The 24,573-nt window shown below is 32.7% G+C and overlaps 1 protein-coding gene across 1 annotated transcript in view; it reads left to right on the top strand.

Annotated features, from left to right (window-relative positions):
• The window catches only part of LOC149945801 (cytochrome P450 2J3-like), a 28,923-nt gene that overhangs the window by 3,200 nt on the left and 1,150 nt on the right, over window positions 1–24,573 (top strand). The window contains exons 2-8 of the mRNA XM_090174644.1: window positions 5,644–5,889; window positions 10,918–11,042; window positions 11,719–11,825; window positions 13,117–13,424; window positions 13,503–13,612; window positions 14,242–14,497; window positions 15,468–15,655. Coding sequence (XP_090030770.1) covers window positions 5,654–5,889; window positions 10,918–11,042; window positions 11,719–11,825; window positions 13,117–13,424; window positions 13,503–13,612; window positions 14,242–14,497; window positions 15,468–15,655 — 1,330 coding nt within the window. The 5' untranslated portion in view covers window positions 5,644–5,653. The remainder of the gene's footprint in view (window positions 1–5,643; window positions 5,890–10,917; window positions 11,043–11,718; window positions 11,826–13,116; window positions 13,425–13,502; window positions 13,613–14,241; window positions 14,498–15,467; window positions 15,656–24,573) is intronic.

Here is a 24,573-nt window from a genome sequence, read left to right as displayed (position 1 = left end):
TTTATTCAAGTATCATTCATGATGTATATTTCTTTAGCAAAGTGTATTTAACCATTGTATATATATATTTCAACCTCTGTGTGTAACCTTTTTGGTGTACTTTGCACTGTTGTTATGCACGTTAAAGTAAATATTTTATTTCATTTCATTTCATTAAATTTATTATTTAATTTATTATTCTATTTATTATTCAATTTTTTTATTCAATTTGTTATTGAATTTATTATTCAATTTATTATTCAATTTATCATTTAATTTAAAATTATTCATTTTATTTATTATTTAATTGATTATTCAATTTTGTATTCAACTTATTATCCAATCGATCTTTCAATTTTGTATTCAACTTTTTTTTAACTAACCCGTCAAGCGGGGTTAGCGTTTATTTAAAAACTTTTAAAAACTTTACAATATTTTTTTATATTTTTACATTCATATCGATTCCACGCTCAAATTATGTTAGGCAGAACAAACTTATTTTTGTTAAAATAAGATTGTAACAACTTTTTATTAAATTAATTATTCAATTTTTAAATTATTTATTATTTAATTTATTATTCATTCCACTATTCAATTAAATATTCAATTTGTTATTTAATCTATAATTCAATTTATTATTTAATCTATAATTCAATTTATTATTTAATCTATAATTCAATTTATTATTTAATCTATAATTCAATTTATTATCCAATTTATTTATGAATTTATTATTTAATTTATTGTTTAATTTATTTAATATTTTATTTATTATTAAATTTATTATCCAATTAATTTATAAATTTATTTTTTAATTCACTATTCCATTTATTATTCAATTTATTTATCATTTAAAATATTATTCAATTTATTTAATATTTAATTTATTATTCAATTTATTTAATATTTAATTTATTATTCAATTCATTTATTATTTAATTTACTATTCTATTCATTTATTATTTAATTTATTATTCAATTTATTTATTATTTAATATATTATTCAATTTACAAATAAATTTATTTTTGAATTTACTATTCAATTTATTTATTATTTAATATATTATTCAATTTACTAATAAATTTATTTTTTAATTTACTATTCAATTTATTATTTTCTTTATTATTCAATTTATTTAATATTTAATTTAATATTTAATTTAATATTCAATTTATTATCCAATTTATTTATAAATTTATTTTTTAATTTACTATTAAATTTATTTATCATTTAAAATATTATTCAATTTATTTAATATTTAATTTATTATTCAATTTATTTAATATTTAATTTATTATTCAATTCATTTATTATTTAATTTATTATTCAATTTATTTATTAATTAATATATTATTCAATTCATTTATTATTTAATTTATTATTCAATTTATTTATTAATTAATATATTATTCAATTTACTAACAAATTTATTTCTTAATTTACTATTCAATTTATTATTTAATTTATTTTTAAATTTATTATATTTTTTAATTTATTTATTATTTTATTTATTATTAATATGTTAATCGCAATGTCAAAAGTAAACCAATGGATATACGACTAAAATGTAACGGTAAATTTGTTACCAGCCCCGTTGAGCTCGCTGAAACATTTTTAAATAATTTTTCTAATATAGCAGTTGACACTGTTAAATTTGATCAAGAATTCGATTACGATACCACTAAATTATTTTCAAATAACTATAGTTCAATTATTCTGCGAGAAGACGATATAAAAAATTCAGTTTTAAAGTTAAAACTTACTTTTTCTACTGGTATTGATAAAATACCTCCCTTCATCGTAAAGGGGTGTGGTGACATTTTTGTACCGTTACTATGACATATTTTTAATTTATCCCTAAAAAGTAAAAAAAATTCCTTCGTTGTGGAAAAAAGTTATCGTAAGTCCCATTTTTAAAAGTGGTTTCGCTGCTGACCCCAAAAACTATCGTCCAATCTCGTTACTTTGTGTTTTTGCCAAAATTTTCGATAGCATTATACATGAACACTTATCAACATGGTTTAACACTTTTCCAAATCCATGTCAACACGGATTCACAAAGGGAAAAGTGTAGAAACCAACCAAGTTTCTTTCCTAAATAATTTAGTGCCAAAAATAGTAAATAACCAACAGGTAGACGTAATATATTTAGATCTGGCCAAAGCATGTGATAGAGTGTCGCGCAGTTTTCTCCTCAAACGGTACGGCCTGCATGTTTTCATTTTGGATTGGGTAAGAGACTATTTAAGTAATCGGGTTAATTTTATAAAATGTAATGGTTTTGTCACAGATGTTAATTACCCTGTTAAGTGTGGCGTACCGCAAGGATCCTCATTAGGACCATTATTTTTTAATTTATACATTTACGATCTCCAATTTCATGTTATTCACGCTAATATCTATCAATTCGCCGACGACAACAAAATTGGCCGTACAATAAGAAACATCACAGATTGTCACTTACTTCAAAATGACTTGAGCTCTTTAAATAATTGGTGCTCAATTAACAATTTGCCGATAAACCCAACTAAATCGGTACTTGTATCGTTTAGTAGGAAAACCAATACGATTAGGAATTCATATCACTTAAACGGAATAGCTGTATCTCGACATGATAGCACCAAATGAGGTTCCTGTAAACGCTTGTTGGGTGTAGTACTCAAACTCGCGAGAAATATAAGATCTTCTCGTCATTTTGTTTTACTATTTCAGGCCCTTGTTCGCTCAAGAGCGATGTTTGGTTCCTTAGTTTGGGGTGGTTGTAGCGACTACCTTTTGTTAAAAATTGAAGCAATTCAAAGAAAATTTATCGACAATCTTTATTTCTTCTTTTTAAAAAACACTCGTAAATACAATTATTTAAATATGCTCGAAGATTTTGGCTTAAACACATGGTATAATTCTCGTAAACAAGTGGAACTTGCATTTTTGTACAAATTAGTTAATAATATAATTCCTTGTCCTAACCTATTATGATATTATCACATTTAAATCTGTCTGTTCCAAACTACGCAATTCGAAACACAAGTTTGTTTAAAACTAAAATTTGTTCATTGGACCCCGTTAACCGAATTCAAAAAACAGCTAATAAGTTTGCTTCCAGGATTGATATATTTTCCTGCAAAATTTCCGACCTTAAAAACTTAAAATTTACATAACTATTATTTCATTTTTATGTAGTTTCAATTTAACAGAATATTCATTGTTTTTTATTGTTTCTTTTTCTGTTTTCGAATGTTGTTAAATATATTGAACGATACCCTTTTATATAATCCTTCTATGTGTTTTATTTGAAACAAGCGTGTATTAACTTGCTGATACTCCATGTATTGTTTTAATAAACATTAAACATTCTTTTCATTTCATTTCATTATTATTTTTTTAATTTAATATTATTTTATTTATTATTATTTTTTTTAATTTAATTTAAACTAACCCATTATTATTATTATTTTATTTATTTATCATTTAATTTATTATTCAATCTATTTAATATTTAATTTATTGTTCAATTTATTTATTATTTAATTTATTTTTAAATTTATTTAAAATTTAATATATTTTTCAATTTATTTATAATTTAATATATTTTTCAATTTGTTTATTATTCAATTTATTATTCAATTTATTTGTTATCCAATTTATTTATTATTCAATTTATTTGTTATCCAATTTATTTATTATTTAATTTATTGTTTAATTTATTATTCAATTAATTATTTAGTTTATTATTTCATTTAAGTTTTTAAAGAAATTTTAGCAGAAATAATTTAAAAAATTACGAAATCTCTTATTTGGACCGATTTTGGGTAGCTATTATACAGGGTGTTTGAAAAGGTTATTCAAACATTTTAAGGAGTTGCAGGGAGTGAGTTGAAATTTCCTACGATGAGTTAAAGGAGCGCGAGAGAGCTTCAAAGTGTGGCCTACAGGCCCTTGAAAGTAGGCTGCCCGCAAAGTAAAGTTCGAGGAATAGGTGCCAGAGGCTTTCAACGACAACCCGTCAATAAGCACACGAAATGGGAGTACTGAGAATCTTCAGTACCCCTTTCCAAGACAGAAAGTATAAGCGTTAAATCCGGCGGATTGGCCATTGCGAGTGGATTTCACACGGTGGTTCTTAAAGCGTCCTTTTCACTGACGAAGCTACGTTGGGAAGGGAAGGCCCATTCAATACCCACAACCGGCACGAGTGGGCTTTCGAAACCCTGCATGCCACGTTTACACGAGGTTTTCAGGAGCGATTCTCGGTTAACATGTGGGTTGGAATAGTTCGAGAAGTCTTGGTTGGCCCTTACATGTTGCCGCAACGACTCACTTCGAACCTGGTTTTCCAGCAAGATGTCTTGCCTAATTTTCTGCATATCGTACCACTAGTGACTTGGCGACGAATGTGGTTGCAGCACGATGTGGCTTCTGTTCACACTGCCTTAGCGGTCCGGGAAGAACTGAACCAGCGATTTCCACGCAGATGGGTAGGAAGAGGGGGTCCAAATTCGGAACACACCGGGTGTATTTCAACATGTACGTGATTCCCTCCTTCGACACTCTCGTCATTGCTTAGGAGTTGAAGGAAGAAACGTCGAACATTTATCGTAACTCCTACTTTGTTCTTCGGTGTTTAATTACTTACTCATTTGTTTTGTGTTATTTATCTCAATTCCCACGCATTCGCAAATTCATCGTACCTCTCAAATCGCATTTCCCTGCTGCTTGGTTTTGTGCTTATTGCAGCCTACTTTCAGGGGCTAGTAGGCTACACTTTGAAGCTCTCTAGCGCTCTTATAACCCATCGTAGGAAAATGGGGGAAACCCAGGCATACTTCTCAACTCACCCCCTACAATAATCTTTTGACACAACCTGTATAGTGACAATCGGGGGATTCAAATTGTACTACAAAATTAGATATAAAAGCTGAAAACTATTCGTGAGTTCTGAACCGTTAAGAGAACGGCCTAGGACTAAGCTGTGACGTCACGAAAAAGTTCTGGATAGTTCAGAACTTTTGTACGAATAGTTGTCATTCAAATTAGAATCGTACGATTTGACGTACGCAGCCCGATGTGCAGACGAATTTTAGAGATTTCAACCTTGAGTTCCGGCCAGTACTTGGTCTTGAGCAGGTACCATTTAGAACGGTTCCGAACGGTTCAACAAGAGGTTCTTGTCTGCGAATAGTTTGCATTTGGGTAGTTCTAGAATTTTTTTTGTCGAATAGTGCGCATGGGGACTGGTTGAACGGTTCAGAACTCACGAATAGTTTTCAGCTAATGTTAACTTAAATTTTGTAGTGTTATTTTATAAATTGCGAGTAACCGATTGGCTCTTGTTAAAAATTAGATTATCTATAAATAAAACCGAAAGAGTTATATAAGATTTATGAACAAAAGATGTTCGTGGACTTACATTAACGTTAGATAAAAAAAAGATACAGCAAAGTACTGGACAAGACATATTCAGTAATTTGTTGTACATCAATGATTTAGATTTTTAGGTATTTTTCATATAGATATACTTAGTAATTCGTAGCTCCACGGTCAATCTGACTGGCTATCCGCCAAATTATATACAACCTATAAATGAAACTCTATTACTTATTACAATTCTCATTTAAGTCGTAATAAAGTAATTAAGTTTGCTAAATGGTTTGGCAATTTTGCAGGTAGTGAGAGATGGGATTCGCAATAGACATCGATAGCTCTTGGAGATACTTGGACGTCAAATCCTTTACCATTTCTTTTGTTGTGTTTGCGATCGGATATCTCTACCTTAAAAGTCGAAATGCGAAAAGGTATCGCTTGCCTCCGGGGCCCAAAGGACTTCCATTGGTCGGGTACATTCCATTCCTGGGGAAAACGCCGTACAAACATTTCATGCAACTAAGGAAGACTTACGGAAACATTATTGGGTAAGTCACGTGTCTATTATACAGTATTAAGAATATATTTATTTATATTTCGGGAAAATAACATCGTTGAGACGATTTTAACTCTTGCTCCGAATGCGTCTTTATGCGCTTAAGCCCCGTTTTCGAATAAGATTAAACAAAAAAATCTTAGAGATTAAGATTTTAATTTTCAGTAATTCCAATCGTTAAAAAATTTTTTTGGCTCCAATCTAAAATCTCAATCGCACCGCGTTTTCGAATCAGATAATATTTCCCACGATATCTCCCTGGCGGTCGAGCGCTCGGGTTGAGGGCATAGAAATCAAAAGGTAACTTTGAGGGTCGAGGCCGATCATAAGAAAATTAAAAAATGGCTGTCTCGGTTTCTGTTAAAAGACGACGTCGTGTATTATTGATTAGACGGCAGCTTCTTTTAATTCAACTACTATATTTAAATACTAAAAATGTTCCTAAAAAGCGAACTTATTCGAAAAAACGTTGGCCAGTACATCCTATATGGAAAAATAGAGAGACAGAAAGTCACTTCAAGACTCTGGTAAGTAGACAAGGCTTAAGTAAACCAATGTGTATTAGTAACTTGGCACTTGTTTAATCCAAGTGGGCACTTTGTTTTCTGGTTTTAGTTACCAGCAATGAGAAAACACGACCATTCTAAATTTGCTAACTACACAAGAATGTCCCCACAGCTGTTTGATAAATTGCTTGGACTTATTTATTTTGAAATCAAAAAGTATCCACCAGGAGGAAATTCAATTGAACCAGGAGAAAGGCTAGCTCTAACTCGGCGGTAAGTTTTAATGTGCCAGTTTCCATAATATAAAGGTATTTTAAAATCTCACACTTACGGGCAGTTTCAATATCTTTGGCACACGCTTTTAAGCCTTTTATTTTTCTTAAGTTAGTCGGTGTGTGATTTGATCTTGAGAAAAATATTAAATACTTTTATTAATAATACCTTTACATTAGTGAAGCTAGTGTGTTCTTGCTGTTTCATTAATTTCTATATTATATGAAAAAGGTATCTGGCAACAGGTGATAGTTATCATTCAATGGCATTTGCCTTTCGAGTAGCGGTACCAACAGTTCATAACATAGTTAAGGAAACATGTATGGCTATTTGGAAGTGCCTTCAGACAATTTATTTACCCGTAATTTATTTATTTTTTAAATTTTAATCGAAAATTTGAAAATATTATATTATATTTTAAATTTCATTTTAGGGTTTTAATTCAATTGTGTTAATGGCTGTAGTCGATGCAAACTACAAGTTTTTAGTAGTAGATGTTGGAGCGTATGGCTCTCATTCTGATGGTGGCATTTTCAAGGCTTCGAAGTTTGGGCAGGCTCTTCAAAACAACAAAGCTAATTTTCCAAAACAATCATATTTGCCAAACAGCGATATATACGTTCCTCATGTACTAGTCGGAGACGAGGCGTTCCAATTACTTCCCCAATTTATGCGTCCATATCCAGGCAGAGAGTTGGACACTAGTCGTAGAATTTTCAACTGCAGGCTAAGCCGTGCAAGGTGTTCAATTTTTCATTTATAGCCCTGGAATATTTTTGGACGTTTTTCAACTTTTTCTATTTTTAATAAACGTAGCATTATGTATTGTAATTCCAAAACTCCAAATTTTGGTAGAATAGAAACAGCCTAACTTATATTTATTTCAATAGGCGATGTGCTGAAAATGCCTTTGGAATTTTGGCAGCTCGCTGGAGAGTATTTCGTCGGCCACTTCTTCTGAAACCGAAAAATGTAGACAATGTTGTAAAGGCTTGTGTTATTTTACACAATTATCTTTTGAAAGAGGAAGAAGGCAGGAAAAATAAATTTTACTGTCCGAGTGGGTATGCTGACACGACAGATTCATTGGGAAATATAATTCCGGGAAGTTGGCATCAAGAATTAATAAACGAACCAGCTGAGGCTTTTATTTCACACAGGGCGACAGCTGCAAGAAACTACACTGTCGAGGCTTTCGATGTAAGACAAGCGTTTACTCGTTATTTTGTTAGTAAAGCCGGTGAAGTAGAATGGCAATGGACTTGAAATGTAGCCTCAAAAGTGTTGTTAAGATATGAAAATTATAACTTATTTATTTTTAAAATAACAATGGAATTTTTATTTATGAACTGAACTTTTACAATGAATACTCAAAGTTTTGAATACATTTTAAACTAGAAACTGAACTTTTTACAATAAATACTCGTAATACATTTTAAACTAGGAACTGACCTTTAACTATTAAATACATTTTAAAATGATAACCTCTAGGTGAAAAGTTCTTATTTTTGACAATTAGCATAGGCCATCATAAAACAAGTTACTTCAAATTCGCACTCTTGTCTCTTCTCTGCTGGTGTTTTCTTCAACAGCCTTGTTGCATATGTTCCAAATTCTGAGTTTTCCACATCCACTTGGCTTAATTCCCTAAATATTAATTGGTTAATTTGTTGTTATTATTTTACAAGTTTTTCTTACTTCGTTGTCACTTTGAGAGCTTCTAAAATCTCTGGTGGGCAAAAATTAACTGGCTCGTCATCAGATTTAAACTTTATTTTCTTCGTTATACCACTTATTCCCTTGGGTGCATTAGAACTGGTACTGCTAAGTGGCTTGATTCCTTTTTCCTTGTCTTGCGCGGTAGTTTTAGCCATAGTGCTTGCAGTAGTGGTAATAATATCCTCATTTTGAAGTGCATCGCCTTTCATGAATTCCTCATTATAGATATCATCATTTTCATCAACAATATTAAACTCTTTTCCACCAATTTCATAAGTAACATCGCAATTTTTGGAAGTGTCAAAGGAAAAACTTTCTGAACTTTCATCCATTGGGATATCAAAATTTGATGATGTCCTAGAAAATGTAAGAAATAAACATTACATTATGAATTCAAACTATTAAAACTTCTTAGTTACTCTCTACTTCCAACAACGTCTTTCAAGAAAAGAAGTGATTTAAAGAAAGGCCATTGAACGTCGTCAAATATATCATCATCTAGCCCATCACCACTTTTGGAAATAGTAATGGACTTATAATAGCCTCGGAATTGATCATATAGTGTTTTCCATAGTCTTTTGCAATCTTCCACTTTAATAAATTTAGAACTGTACTCTTTCATTCTTTTAAACTAAATTATTCTCCTAAAATTTACCTGAGATTCCCATTTCTTTAGAAATTTGTTTCCACATGACAGCCTTTAAATCTACATCTCTGTATTCCTGTAGTGACCTATTCCATAAAGCTTCTTTGGGTTGTACAACTTGTATTAACTTTCTTGTTGTTTATAATGTCTTTCTTTTCTTTCGCCTGTAGTTTTAATAAAGCTTTTAACTCTTTTGTTGACGTTTTTTTACTTTTAGGGGGCATTTTGCTACCTAACACAAGAACTTGAAAGAATTTCGCGGTAAAAGAACAGACGCTTTTCTACACAATATCTGATTGGTTGTAAAATATATGTAACGTCACGCGTTCAATGGATTAAGAGTGAAATATCTGTTTGAGTTAGGAGAGAGATTTTCTAAAATTTATCGCAATATCTTAAGTTTCGAATTGAAAATCGTAATCTCAATCGCGTTCGAAAATGTCGTTGCTAAAGATTTAGATATTTTGTATTGAAAGTCTTAATCTTTGACCGTTACAATCTTATTCGAAAACGGGGCTTAACTGTAAGTGTCTTCCTCCTGCAAATATGAAATCAGCCCAGTATCTAATAGGTTACACGTGGTTTACATTTATTTCCCCCTCTTGTACCGGGGGAAAACCAGACTATGATGGCGCATATATTTTCATCAGTCATTTTCCTTAATAATAAATTCAGTAATTTTTAAACTGGAAACCAATATTTAGAGTGATAATCAGCTAGGCTAATACCCAAGGCACCACCTTAGGCCTAAGTCATTAAGCGACTTTTGAAGCCATTAATTCAGGTGGCCGGGTTACAATGCGTAGGAGGGAGGTGGCAAGCCCTGCATTCCACGCGAGCCAACAGCTCTCTACACTTACTATTACCGTTAGCCTAAACCAGATTTTATGGAAGGGGAAAGCGAAGAGCTCGGGGGAAAACCCCTTAAACCAGCGGGGAGAGAACTTGCAAATTCAACGCCGAAGGAGTTGTTCCGAGTTTTCACCCAGGGCCACAAGCTGGGATCGAACCCGGCTCCTCTTGCTTCGAGGCGAAAGTGCTAACCACTAGTTATGTCACTAAAGGCTCGATTTTAATGCTTTTATTGACACTAGATGGCGTAAAATATTTAAGATAATCTAAAATTGCCTAATTTCAGACTCCTGGTGACAATGTTCTTCTGCTAAGATTTAGGGTATTAAGAAATCGACGATAACTACATGTTGCCACTAATCATCTTCGTCCCGAAATGTGTATTGGTAACCACTTCCGGTGGCGAGTTCGGTTTATTCTTAAGTCGGGGAAATTAGCAATCTTAGTTTAAAAATTGGTTGAGTTTGAAGGCTGTTTGTGAAAACTCCCTTCCTTATTTTAATAGGTGTTTCTATAAAATAAAACAATAAAAAATATAAGTATAAAATTTTTGTATCTGCGTCACGAGCGCCAGTTATTTAAGTGCTTTACTTGCACGCGGGTTTCAGATTCCGAAGGGTCTCGCGACGGCAGCGCGTGCTCTCTACCTTGAAGAGCTACGTCTAAGTGACGTAGACAAAACATTATCGCATGACCTCCCGTATTTTATAGAAGCACCTATTATATATCAAGACTAACTTCCAAAACGTAATTATTTGGTCTTTTCCGTGTCTTCTCTACCACGGATTAGACAACGTAACGGCGTTGGGGAAGTATTCACAAGATAGGGGAAAGGGAGATACGAGAAGGGAATTCGCACCAACTGCCATTTTAAACTACCGTTCATAGAGGCGAATGTGGAAACTTGTAATAGCGTAGATTGTTTCCAAAGGGTGTCTATTAAGATATAAACTCCGTCTGAACAGTGGTATAAGGATACCAATTTTATCCGAAGTAAAATATTTATTTCAATTATTCATTTTAGGCTTCAACTGGGTTCCAAATATGCCGTCGTGCTGGGAGACATTGAGGCAGTGAAGGACGCGTTCTCGAAAAACGATTTTTCAGCCAGACCGAAGGGGTTTTTCAAATTCAATGAAAAATATGACAGTATGTTAGTTTCTTTTCAAACAGTTGATAATAACACATTTGGTTAATCTTGTGACCTACAGTATGGGTTCGCCTTGCCTACTTCTACACATTATTATCGCAGCTGTTTGATAAACTGACAATTCAAGGAACACCGGAAAATGTAAAATAATTTAACCCATAAATTCCTAGATCTGCGTTTAGGGTTGTAGATTCATACCTAGAGAAAAATTAAAATTTACATTTAAGATATTAAATTGATATAAATAATGAAATAAAGAACAGTGTTTTTATATGATCGGCATATGAATTTTGTGAAAGTGGTGCCTTGGGTATTAGCCTAGCTGATTATTATTATTATTATTATTAATTCAGAGGTATTAAGTGTTTTCAAGATAAAGGGGGAAGGTAAATTTCACCAACTGTTTTTTCACCAACGGAATTTTGTACGAAACATTTCTTTGACTGGAAAACGGGGTGGCCGTAAATGATTGAGTGTTAAATAAATGAGAGCCAAATATGAATTTTAAATTATAGTCTGATTCTCCAATTCTAGTCATCAGCTTCCAAAATCCACCGCTTGGAAGAAATAACTTCCATTATTTCCAGTTTTGGGGGATTTTTTTCCAGGAAGGGTGGTGGCTTGACTAACTACCACAAGCTGAAACCCTGAAAATTATAGTTCTTTTTCATGTAGATGTTGTTAACATGAGAGGAATGCAGTGGCTGGAGCACACGCGCTTTAATAAGACACTCCTGAGGGACCTTGGAATGGGAAAAGAAAAAATTGAACAAGTTATAAAGGTAAACTTAACTTTCGAAATTTGTCAACTCTCCTTGACCTCTTATTACGGAAAAGCCTTCTTCCTCACTCTGTGTGGATAAAGTTATGATATATATGGTATGAGGACATTAACACTAATAAGTATGGCTCTGTATAACATTTTAGTACATAAAATCAATGAGACCTTGTTTTACACGGAAAACACAATAGATACCCCAAAAATGGAAAATTCATTTGCCATTGCAAAGATTACTATAAATCCCGTGATGGCAAGGCTAGAGCTAAACAATAAATTGTCAAAGCCAGAAACGCGCGAGGAATTCTGCTGGTTTTATATCTGCTTCATTAACTTTCGTTTTCCTTCTATAAAGTTGATGACGCATTTTTAGTCACGGAGTTGGATGTGGCGTCATATCCCATGAACAAGGTTTTATTAAAAAAAAGGGCTTCTATCTCATACTTATGATAAATCCTGTTACTCATACTAACCGACAACAGTTGATTTTCTAAAAGGGCAGGAGCTTAGCTTGAAAATGTTGCCCTCCACGTCACTGTCTAGCTTTAACATGCTTACAAGCGCGAGCTAAAATTGAGAGAGACCTCGAATTTTGCAGTGCTCATGCAAATCGTGAGCGCAAAGAATATTTTAATAAACCTCTGTCTTCTGACATCTTAACCGGAAAAATTAAATACGGAAAAATTTCCGCAAATCGGAAAAAAAATTGAAACATATTAGTTTCTAAGTGTTTTTATTCTTGACTAGTCTTAAGGTTTAGTTTTACTATTGAATTAAAAAAAATGAGGCAAAAATTTCAAGCGGCATTTTCCGACTTACAACTCTATTATTTATAAAATAAACTATTAAATTTGTTTACTTAGACGCGTTGTTTTAATGTTCTCTAACCAGTGAAAGACGGTTCTAATTTTCCCCAATAGCTTGAGAAATGAAATCGGCGCTCCTCTCTTTTCACTCATTATTTGAAAGGTAAATCGGTGCTCTTCTCTTTTGCGCTTAATTTGAGAGGTTACAACGGCGCTTCTCTCTTCTCACGGTATATTTGAGAGGTAAAATCATCGCTCTTCTCTTTTGCGCTTAATTTGAGAGTTGAAATCGGTGCTCCTCACTTTTCGAATTCAATTAATTAGCGAAATCGGCGATCCTCTCATTTCCGTTTCCTCTTTAAGAAAATAACCCCTCATTTTCGCTAAAAAATTACAAATGCCTCTGTTTCTAGCTCCAAAATAAGGGTAGCTCTTCGTTTATGTAACTATTTCAGTAAACGTTTTTGATTCGACCCATTTTTCGTAAAGGACCAAATATCCGTCATTGTATCTAAGCTTGACGAAACGATTGCAGCTGGCCAGAGTGATATCAACATCAGATCTTTAATCGCCTTGTTTATTGATAATGTAATATATTCGATGATATGCGGGAAAACGTACGCCGAAGGGGATCCAGTGGCGAATGTGCTCCACGAATATCAAGTTCACAGCCTGCGTTACTTCTCTTCAGTGTCCGTTGGCTTTTACTTCCCTCTGCTGAAGCCATTGCTATTAAAGTTCCATCCTTATTTGAAGAAGACAAAGTCGTCCATTACCAACTTGGAAAATGTTTTAACGTGAGGGATAATTCTTTATTTCTTATAATTATCACTAATCATAACTTAATTTACCGGTTCACTGTGGTTTATTTTTAGTAAAGAAATTCAAGACCACGAAGAGTCCTTAAACAGTGGTTCTTTGTCAGATTTTATGGACTATTTTTTAAACGAAGTAGCCAAACGAAAGGGCGAAAATGGATTCACAAGTAGGTAATCTTTTCAGGCAAAAGTTCAAAGGTGAGTTCTTCTCACGAGTAGGAATTCTTTGGTAAGTTCTTCTCACGAGTAGGAATTCTTTGGTAAGTTCTTCTCACGAGATGGAATACATTGGTGTGAAATCCTCTCACGAGAAGAAATTCATAGGTGTGAGTTCCTCTTACGAAACGATATTCATTGGTGTGCGTTCTTCTAACGAGAAGAAATTCATAGATTAGAGTTTCTCTCACGAAAAGAGATTCATAGGTGAGCTCCTCTCACGAGAATAAGTTCATATGTCTGAGCTTCTCTCACGAGAAGGATTTCATAGGTGTGAGTTCCTCTCACGAGAATAAGTTCATAGGTCTGAGCTCCTCTCACGAGCAGGACAAAAATTCATTGATATGAGATCCAAATAACGAGCAAAATTCACGAACAATAGACTAAACGATAAAAATTCGAAACCAACAGATAGAAGTGGAGGTTAAACCTAAAGTATAAATCGTTTTGTCCAGAGCTCCTACCAAGCAAATAGTTTTAGTTTAATTAAAATCTTGCCCTCCTTGGTTTGATATTTCTATTATACATATATAGTAAGTTTAGCTGTTCTTCAACTTCTTTTTTATTTGACCTAATGTAGAGGATGTCCTAAATGGCACTTCTCAATTCTTCCTGCTGGGCGGAAGTGAAACTGGCCGAGTGACTTTGGAATGGGCTTTGCTATTGCTGGCGAGGCACCAAGACGTTCAAGAGAAAGCGTACAGAGAGATAATGAACGTTCTAGGAACCGATAAACAAGTGTCATTCAAAGACAGGGACTCGTTGCCTTACAACCACGCTGTGCTTCTGGAGATTCAAAGAAGAAAAACCCTGCTTCCATTAAGCGTATCTAGATGGTAAGATCTCCAAATAACCGATGATTTATTAATTGCGTAGAAAATATTCAAGATGATATTTTTAATTTAAAAGTATAAAAAGAAAAGGTATTCCCGTTTTCCATCTATTTGCGTAAAGTAATACCAAAGCTCTTAGGGAAAATTACTATGTTTTCCCCACGAATAAGACTTCAGATGATCGACGGGCATCATAGTCTTGTGTTCCCCAGGAACGAGATTAGGGGAGAAAAACGTCTCCGTTTGGCGCTTCCATCGTGTTTTAGCTAGGTACCAATGAGCTACCAGGACGGTTTATAATTAGGGGGCGGAGCTTACTGTTTGAACTTGAGGTGGATCGGAAGTAAAAATTAATTTCTTTTTGACAATATTAATAGCTCCTTTGGTCAGTCATCGATCCTTTCTTGACCTAATTAATTTTTACAAAATCCTGAGCAGCTCCAACTCCGTTAGTCGATCACGGCGGGTACTCTATCTCAGGTTTCAAATCTGTTGTCAATTTGGGATAAAGTTTTGTGCAAAATTGAATAAACGACCTGCTAACCCTCTAATCCGCCTTTAAAGTACTTTGGATGGATTCATTATTTTAAAAAATGCACTTAAGTTAAAAGTACATTTGAAATCTGTGTTAGCTGTGAGTAAAATTTTGGCGTACAAGTGGGTACTATAGTCTTTAGCAAAGGCAACCCATAAAATTTTATATCGAAGATAGATAATTAAAAATTTGTAGAGATTGTTGCAAATATTTTTGTTAGAACTACATGCTCAAAATTACTGTTATCTGTATTGTCAGAACAGCTATTAAACGAACTTTCGCTAGAAAGCATAACTGAAATAGCTGAATACCCTAGCTCCTCAAAACAACGGATATAAAGCTAGTGAATTCAATAACATCAGAAACACGTTTATACCTCCACTGTGGCGTTTTTCTTGTTTTAAATCTAATTCACTGAATTAAGTTTGTTGGTGTTAGCGCGCAGAGAGATACGACAATAGCGGGGTACGACATTCCGAAGGAAACCGTCGTTCTGACTAACATTTGGGGAATTCACATGGATCCCGAGGTTTGGTGTGAGCCTAAGAAGTTCGACCCCACGAGATTCCTCACTGCGTCTGGCAAAAGAGTCAAACTCCACGAATGCCTCATTCCATTTTCGTACGGTGCGTAAACTCGTGATACAATTATATCCAAAAGTTACATAAATGCCATAAGTATGACAATTGTACCCTTGTCTATGGATATTTTCTTACTGTCAGATTTCTTCATAAATGACAAATAACACATTAGGATAAATATTTAATCCACAATCAGGAAATTAATAAGATATTCTTTAGTTGTAGTTACTGATTTTATGTTTCGATTTATTATGCATTATTATTTTGCCAACGAAAGGCCCGTTTTCATGGCTGTGATTTTTCGGACGATTTTCGGAAGCAAAAGCGTGGAAAAAATCCCACGATATCGCGGGCGATTTTTTCACGCTTGCGAATCGCTACAAGAAAATCGCGATAGTGTTCGTTTTCATTACGGCGATATTTTGTTGCGAGAACATTCGAAAAGCGTTTTTTGCCTTTATTAAAAGGGCGGCTTTTCAATAGTTGGTCCACAGGTAAGGAAAATAATAGTTATTCGTGATCCAATTCTTCCAGGCTTGAGGTTGGATCTTACGTTGAGGTAAATATTAATTACGTTCAGTTAAGACGAGGAATCAGTTTGTTAAAACGCTAAAATATGTATCTTACAACTTGGAACTGTTTGTGGACCCTAGTTTATCATCTACGTAATTGTTAATTATGTTGACAATGTCATTTTGACAATTTCGTTTCATGGCTGATCATCGCTGATGGGTCATCATAAGCTCAGTGACAAACATTAAGAAACCTGATGTTTGTGGCTCGTTTTTACACGCATTTATTTCATCAAAAATATAAAGAATTACTTAAAGTCAATATTTATTTACGTGTCAAGTTTTGGACATTTCAGCCAAAAGGAAATCCTGTATATCCGCTTTGTTTTCCTTTTTTTTGGGCTTTGATACAGGGTTTGTTTTAAATTAGAACTTGGCGTACTAGTAACTTCTTTATTTTGGTTTACATCTGGTTCAGTAATCTCGAATTTTTGGCTACCAATAGGAATAACCTTTAACAGAAATATAAATTAAAAACAACCCTACAGAAAATTTTGAATTTTTTTTTAAATTCAACTAAAACATCCCATATTAAAATATACTGGAAAATAAACCCATAAAGTAAAAATTAAAGTAGATACAACATTGAAATTTAATATTAATTAAGTATTTAAATAGTGTTGCATTAGTGGTCATTTGGAATTAATTAAATTATTATTTCGGAGATAAATATAACCTTGAAACCAAAATATAAATATTTAATTTATAAATAAATAATACAATCTTTGATATTATATATAATAAATGAACAATATAAATCATTCTTATATAATACTTTTGGCTCTATTATTGTAGAAACTGATTAATCAATGTTGTCGTTCCCACCACAGGTATCTTCGCGAATATAACTTAAAGATGTAATACGAACATTAAAAGCATATTAATTTTAAAATCAAACCTTTACGTAATGAATTACGTACAATAAAAATTATCTCTCGTCGTGACAATCCACCCGTTAAAAATAACAGTATTTGGAAAAAATGTCATTTAACTGACAAGGAGACGACCCGAGGTGGTTCTCACCGATTTTGTTCAAAGTTGGGGGGTTGTTAGACCTAGATGTAACATGAAACCCGGTAAAGGGAAAAGTTATGCTGGGCTTCGGTTTTGCCATGGCAACCAAAAATGTTTTTGACAACATAAAATAAGAAAAAGTCTATGTAAAATAACATGCGGAAATGACAAATTCTAAAACTTCAATTAATAGAAAAAAAATAATAAAAAAATAGTAAATTTAACATTTATGGATTACTTTGGACAAATAGGGGGGAATAAAAAACATGTTGGGTGAACTCGAGCTAATTTAAATAAATACGTCGAAATTTTAGGTATAATACAAAATATCTGTAAAACTTATATGCCGTGATAACTGCCATATATTTTCGCCGTTAAATCTTAAAATTTCTACATTACATTATCTGAACGATGTAAACAGATTTTTAGATTTCGATAGAAAAACGACGCCATTTTATAAAATGGCGGATACAAATATAAATCATGGTGCAATAAGTTAGGTAATTTGTATCCGATTAACCTAAGATTTTCTACGTTACATTTTCTTCCCGAATAAATTCGTACTATAGATTTTTATAAAAATCCAACACCATTTTGGAAAATGGCGGATATCAATAAAACTCATCGTGCGATAAGTTCCGTAAATATTCGTCGATTAATCAGAAATTTTCTACGTTTCATTATCTGCCCGAGTTAATTAGACCTACACAGAAAAAAGGGTGTTTGGATACGAAACACTTAACGAAACACCAAAATGCAACAGAATTTTTGTCATGTTTTAAAACACTCATGTTTAAGTGCAATTGGTGTTTCATTTTGAAACATGTTCAGTGCTTATCATATTTAGCATTTGAGCATGTCTAAGTCCTAAGCGTTTTGACTTAACACATGTTAGTACGTTCACATATTTTGATCTAAAACATGTTTACCATTCCATATGCCTAGTTTTAAAACATGTTAACCATTCCATATGCCTAGTTTTAAAACATGTTAACCATTCCATATGCCTAGTTTTAAAACATGTTAACCATTCCATATGCCTAGTTTTAAAACATGTTTACCATTCCATATGCCTAGTTTTAAAACATGTTTACAGTTTCATAGGCCAAGCTTTATGAATGCATATACCCATTTTTAGAATATGTTTACAGATTTATATCAGGGACGTCATTTGGATAGGGCAAGTTTTGAGTTAAAACATCCTGTCGAAAATGTTATGGTCTGTCTATTATCTTGAAATCACTAGCCATTGTGAAATACATATTTAGTTTAAGAATCCAAAACATTTCATTTGACCGGTTTTTGCCCTATACAAAAACCTGTTTTTCAGGGCGCTGGAGTGAGACCTCCAAGATATTAGAGTTCCTTAAAAATCCTGAAATGACGTCTCTGATTTATATGTGTATTTTTACCTTTAAATATGCCCTATAGTAAAAGTGGAAGTATTTATATATCAACGCTTCTCAATTAAATCAAATAAATAGACAGAATTTGGCATTTACATTTTTAATGTATGGTTGGTGAAATTTACATATTTTTAAGATTGTAACGCTCCAAAAATTTAAAGTATTTTAAGTTTTTTTCAAATTTGGTATTATCGAATAGCAAAAACTCTTGGAAAAGCCTAGAACCTGTATCAAGGCTGGCGGGTAACTAAAGTCAAAAACATAATACACTTTTAGTAGAAAAAAATGCAGTCTAAAACATTACTAGTTTCACAATCAATTGTTATGTTTTCTGCTACTATAAAACCATTGCTGAGGTCTTCCATGTTATTTTTTATAAAAACAATTTGCGGTGATAGGATCTGTGCTTCTATTGGAGGGCTCTAGTTTATATAAAAATATATTATAAATAAGTTATATAGTAGTAGATATAAGGCCCGTAGCCACGTGGGGACACAGGGCATTGCCCCCCCCCCAATGATATTTCAATTTGCCCCCCAGCTGCCCCCTCAATTATTCTTTGCCTCTTCTCTATTTTAGTTTTCATTCATACGCCGTAATTATTAATTGACATTTGAATTAATTAAGAATAATGATGACTATCCATGTGCAATGTTTTGTCGCAGGTTTAGACTGTTTTAGTCTATTCCTAGCCCATTTTATATCATAGGCTATCTCTAGAAGCATCTGCTTCATATAGAGTTAAAGACAAAGTTTTACTTTTGGTTTTAAATTGAAGCTTTACATTTTTCGCTTTCTCGGTAAGTAAAGCTGACGTGTGTCGCGTCAACGGTGATTGTATTATTTATATTATAATGATATAACATTTAAAATAAAATTTACTCTAGTGGCTTTCATAGAGAGAGAAAATTGGCCCTCTTAGAGGAACGTATACTGCCCCCTCAATTAAGATTTTATGGCTACGAGCCTGGTAGAAATTGACTTAAGTCAATTTTAATGTAAGTATGCAGAGTATGAAAAGAAAACTCTTGTACTTACCGATTTGAGGTGAATAATAGAAATTTCAGCAGTTTTGGAATTTTTGGCAATATGCTTGCTTTTATTTTTCTCTCTAACTTGAGTCGATAATTTTTTTTCCGAAACTTGTACAAAATTTTAAATCTCTTCGTTTTCTCCTAGCGAATTCTGAAAAATATGATTCCGGTTATTTAATATTTTAATTAAAGATGTTTCCTGGATAATGATTTTCATCTCACAGGGTCTTTTTCAGGAAACATTAAAGCACTTATTTCCAGGTACTTTTCAAGAAAAGTTGTTTTTTCTTTTACTATACCGTTCAGTTGTTTGGATATTAATAACCTAGCCGCATAAATTATTACACCTAACTTTACTTATTTCCCAATCTGACTATCAATTCACCCACTGTTTGGATATTAATCACTTAGCCGCATAAAATTTCCCACCTAACTTCACTAATTTCCCAATCTGACTCTCCATTCACCCACTGTTTGGATTTTAATCACTTAGCCGCATAAAATTTCCCACCTAACTTCACTAATTTCCCAATGTAACTCTTAAGTCACTGCTTTATGGTATATTTCAATATGACAGCTACCAATATCCTTGAAAGGAAATAATTTTTAACTAATCACCCACTGTTTGGATATTAATCACCTAGCCGCATAAATTATTACACCTAACTTTACTTATTTCCCAATCTGACTCTCAATTCACCCACTGTTTGGATATTAATTACCTAGCCGCATAAATTATTACACCTAACTTTACTTATTTCCCAATCTGACTCAATTCACCCACTGTTTGGATTTTAATCACTTAGTCACATCAATCTTAGCACTCAACTTCTCTTATTCACATTGGTTAACTTGCCAAAGTTAATTAGTTTTTATATTACAGTTTAAATGTATAAATTTGGTTTCCCTTTATAAATATCTATAAGAACGTAATAAGACAGTTAATTGCACAATGATAAAAATAAACCAAGGCTTAAAAGCTGAATTTTCTATTTACTGTTATTTTTCAAATTTATCGTTCCACTTAAGGGTATGAAATAAATAAAGAATAAACATAAGGTTTACTTACTTAAAATCAGTTATCTTCTCTTGAATTAATTGTTATACTTTCAATTTAACGAAAAAAAGCAACGATGAGACACGTTGAGAATGCGATGCTGATTATTCCTGTTTGTGTAGTTTTGGCGCCAAGCGTGAATTCAGTGTTTCCACACCGGTGACTTTATTTATCCCTCCTTTTATTGGATTTTGGAGCGGAGATTGGTTTTTCCCAATTTTGCCCAAACTCTAATCGACGCCACCGCTAAAATTCCCGTGTATTCCCTTTTTCCTGCTTATAAATATTTTGGAACTCCAATGGTCAGTTTTCCCCATAAAAATTTTAGAGTAAGTTCCCAGGCCCGGACTGGCCCGGGCGGCTAACTGGCGATCGCTGGTCAGATCGGGGCTAACTCAAATTGGGGGACAAAGAGGAAATATTTGGCATTAATGGGAAATGGGGTCAACACGATTGCATAACCGGTGGGGCCAGTTACTAGCCAGTCCGGCCCTGAGAGTAACTAGAACGATTGTTGCAATGGTATACATTTTTGATAACGTTATTAGAATAGCAGTCAATTAATAACAGTGATATTAGTTATCCAATAGATAGTCCAATAAATTTTTATATTTTTCTTGAAATATTTTTTGTTTTTTTTTCAATAGGTTAAGGTCGATTTCAGGGGTTGGCACATTGAAAATAACAATTATAATTTTTTTATTATATTCTACATTTAGCAAAAAAATAAATGAAAAATTATATACCGTAACAACTAAACATGATAAAAACACCTTTAGAACATCGATGTTTAGATATATGTTAAAAAGGGGTGACGTTTTATTTGGAGACATGGGTCATTGTGTGGTGTTTATGCTTGAAACACCAGATAAAAGATCAAATGGGTAATTCGATGTACGTATACGCTAACGTTTCAGAGTTAAACATCACCATAACACTATGTTTGGCTTTAAAACATGTTTAGATGTTTTAAACCTTAACACCTTTTTTTCTGTGTATGGGTTTTCCAATAATAATCCGACGCCATTTTGAAAAAAACTTATGATGCGATAACTGCCGAAATTATTTGTCGATTTACGTGAAATTTTCTACATTACATTATCTGTTCGAATAAATTAGCCCCTTACACTGTGATAGAAATATGACTCCATTTTACAAAATGGCAGATATCAATATCTCATAATGCGATAACTGCCGAAATTATTTGTACATTAATTTGAAATCTGCCGTATGCAAAATAGCACATATCTCTTGATTGTTATTAGAAAAATTATCGATTATCAATAATTTCCCGAGTTATCCATAATTTCCCGAGTTATCAATAATTTCCCGAGTTATCAATAATTTCCCGAGTTATCAATAATTTCCCGAGTTATCAATAATTTCCCGAGTTACCAATAATTTCCCGAGTTACCAATAATTTCCCGAGTTACCAATAATTTCCAGAATTACCAATAGTTTCCAGAATTACTAGTAGTTTCAAGAATTACCAAGAATAACAAATTATTTCCCAAATTTCCAATTATTTCCCAAATTTCCAATTATTTCCCAAATTACCAATAATTTTCAAAATTACCCAAAATTTCCTGAATTACAACAATTTTCTGAATTAACAATAATTCTACAATGCCAATTGAACTAAATTTAATAATGTTTCAATTTACCCAAATTATGCCTAAATGATAAATTTAACCATAATTATTTTCTATTAATCCAATGATATAAGAACTTACCCAATATTATTGGATTTGGCCGAAATGTATTAAAATTTACCCATTTTATATGAAGTTTCTATAATTTTTTTAACAATAACAATATAGAATTTATCGCACCAAGGGATACATTAATGTGCGTTATTTTGAAAAACGGAGTATTTCTCTCAAAAGAAATAGAACTAATTTACTCGGTCAGCAATAGAAAATTTCCGAATGTTTGATGAATAATAACGGATCTTCTCAGACATGCGCCATTTTGCAAAATGGCTTCGGAATTCTTTCAAAATAGAAAAGACTTATTTATTCGATCATTTAATGAAACAGAAAAATTCAGATTTATCGCCGAATAATTACGGAACTTATATGACATCCGCCATTTTCCAAAATGGCCTCGAATTTTAATAAAATTAATAGGATTTATTATCTTTAATAGGTAATGTAAAGTAGAAAATTTCAAGAAATTGGACAAATAATTTCGGCAGTTATCGCATTATGAGATATTGATACCTGCCATTTTGTAAAATGGCGTCATATTTCTATCACAGTGTAAGGGGCTTATTTATTCGATCAGAAAATGTAATGTAGAAAATTTCACATAAATCGACAAATAATTTCGGCAGTTATCGCATCATAAGTTATATTTATATCCACCATTTTCCAAAATGGCGTCTGATTATTATTGGAAAACCCATAGGTCTAATTAACTCGGGCAGATAATGAAACGTAGAAAATTTCTGATTAATCGACGAATATTTACGGAACTTATCGCACGATGAGTTTTATTGATATCCGCCATATTCCAAAATGGTGTCGGATTTTTATAAAAATCTATAGTACGAATTCATTCGGGAAGAAAATGTAACGTAGAAAATCTTACGTTAATCGGATACAAATTACCTAACTTATTGCACCATGATTTATATTTGTATCCGCCATTTTATAAAATGGCGTCGTTTTTCTATCGAAATTCTAAAAATCTGTTTACAACGTTCAGATAATGTAATGTAGAAATTTTAAGATTTATCGGCGAAAATATATGGCAGTTATCACGGCATATAAGTTTTACAAATATTTTGTATTATACCTAAAATTTCGACGTATTAATTCAAATTAGCTCGAGTTCACCCAAAATGGTTTTTATTCCCCCCCTATTTGTCCAAAGTAATCCAAAAATGTTAAATTTACTATTTGTTTTTTATTTTTCTTATTATTTTTTTTGATTAATTGAAGTTTTGCCTTACAATTTGTCATTTCCGCATATTATTTTACATAGACTTTTTCTTATTTTATGTTGTCAAAAACATTTTTGGTTGCCATGGCAGAACGGAAGCCCAGCGTAACTTTTCCCTTTAACGGGTTTAATGTTACATCTAGGTCTAACAATCCCCCAACTTTGAACCAAATCGGTGAGAACCACCTCGGGTCGTCTCCTCGTGAGTTGAAAGATTCTTTATCAAACTCCTGTCCACTTTTTGTTATTGTGACATTTTCTAAATGGCCTCTAAATTAGACATTCAGTTTTTCCATATTTTCTTTAATTCGTCCACTAATAATTTTCATAATCTGAATTATAACTTATTTATTACTCCCAACATGGACCAAATAGTGATAAATCCAGGACATGACTCTGATAACTTCACACGTACTAAAACGGTCGTCCACCAAAAGTAACAGGCGGCCATTTTAGTAGGGAAAAAAAAATTGGGAGCAAAATCAAGTAGAAATTTCCGGTTTCCCGAACGCCATCTAGTGTTGACTAAGTTGGAATTCGGAAATAAGTGGCGGTTGTTATCCAAAAATCCTGCCATATTGGTCCCTCATTTTTAGATTAATTTAACGATTCTAGGAAAGTATATGTTTAATATTATATAATTATATATATTATACTAATTATTAACTTAGTACGTATAAAAATAAGTACTTACTTTAATAACCACTATATACGATAACTGTGAATAAATATTCCCGGATATTTACTACGACCAAAGATAATCTAGACTACGTACGACCACGTGTATTATTTTTGAAAACTCTCCCTAAAAAATTTGCCCCCCAAATGACGTAGGTCCGCGATCACGCGTTTTTCCCAATAGGGGGGCAATAGTGGTCGGGTGTTAGCGCTGTTAGTCGGGTTTTTCGCATTGAGTCATGTCCTGGATTTATCA

The sequence above is a fragment of the Leiobunum rupestre genome, chromosome 5, assembly GCF_980474605.1.
Source record: "Leiobunum rupestre chromosome 5, qqLeiRupe1.1.hap1, whole genome shotgun sequence".
Lineage (NCBI taxonomy): Eukaryota > Metazoa > Arthropoda > Arachnida > Opiliones > Sclerosomatidae > Leiobunum > Leiobunum rupestre.
Note: the sequence above shows the minus strand (reverse complement) of the source record. Positions and strands in the feature narration are given on the sequence as shown.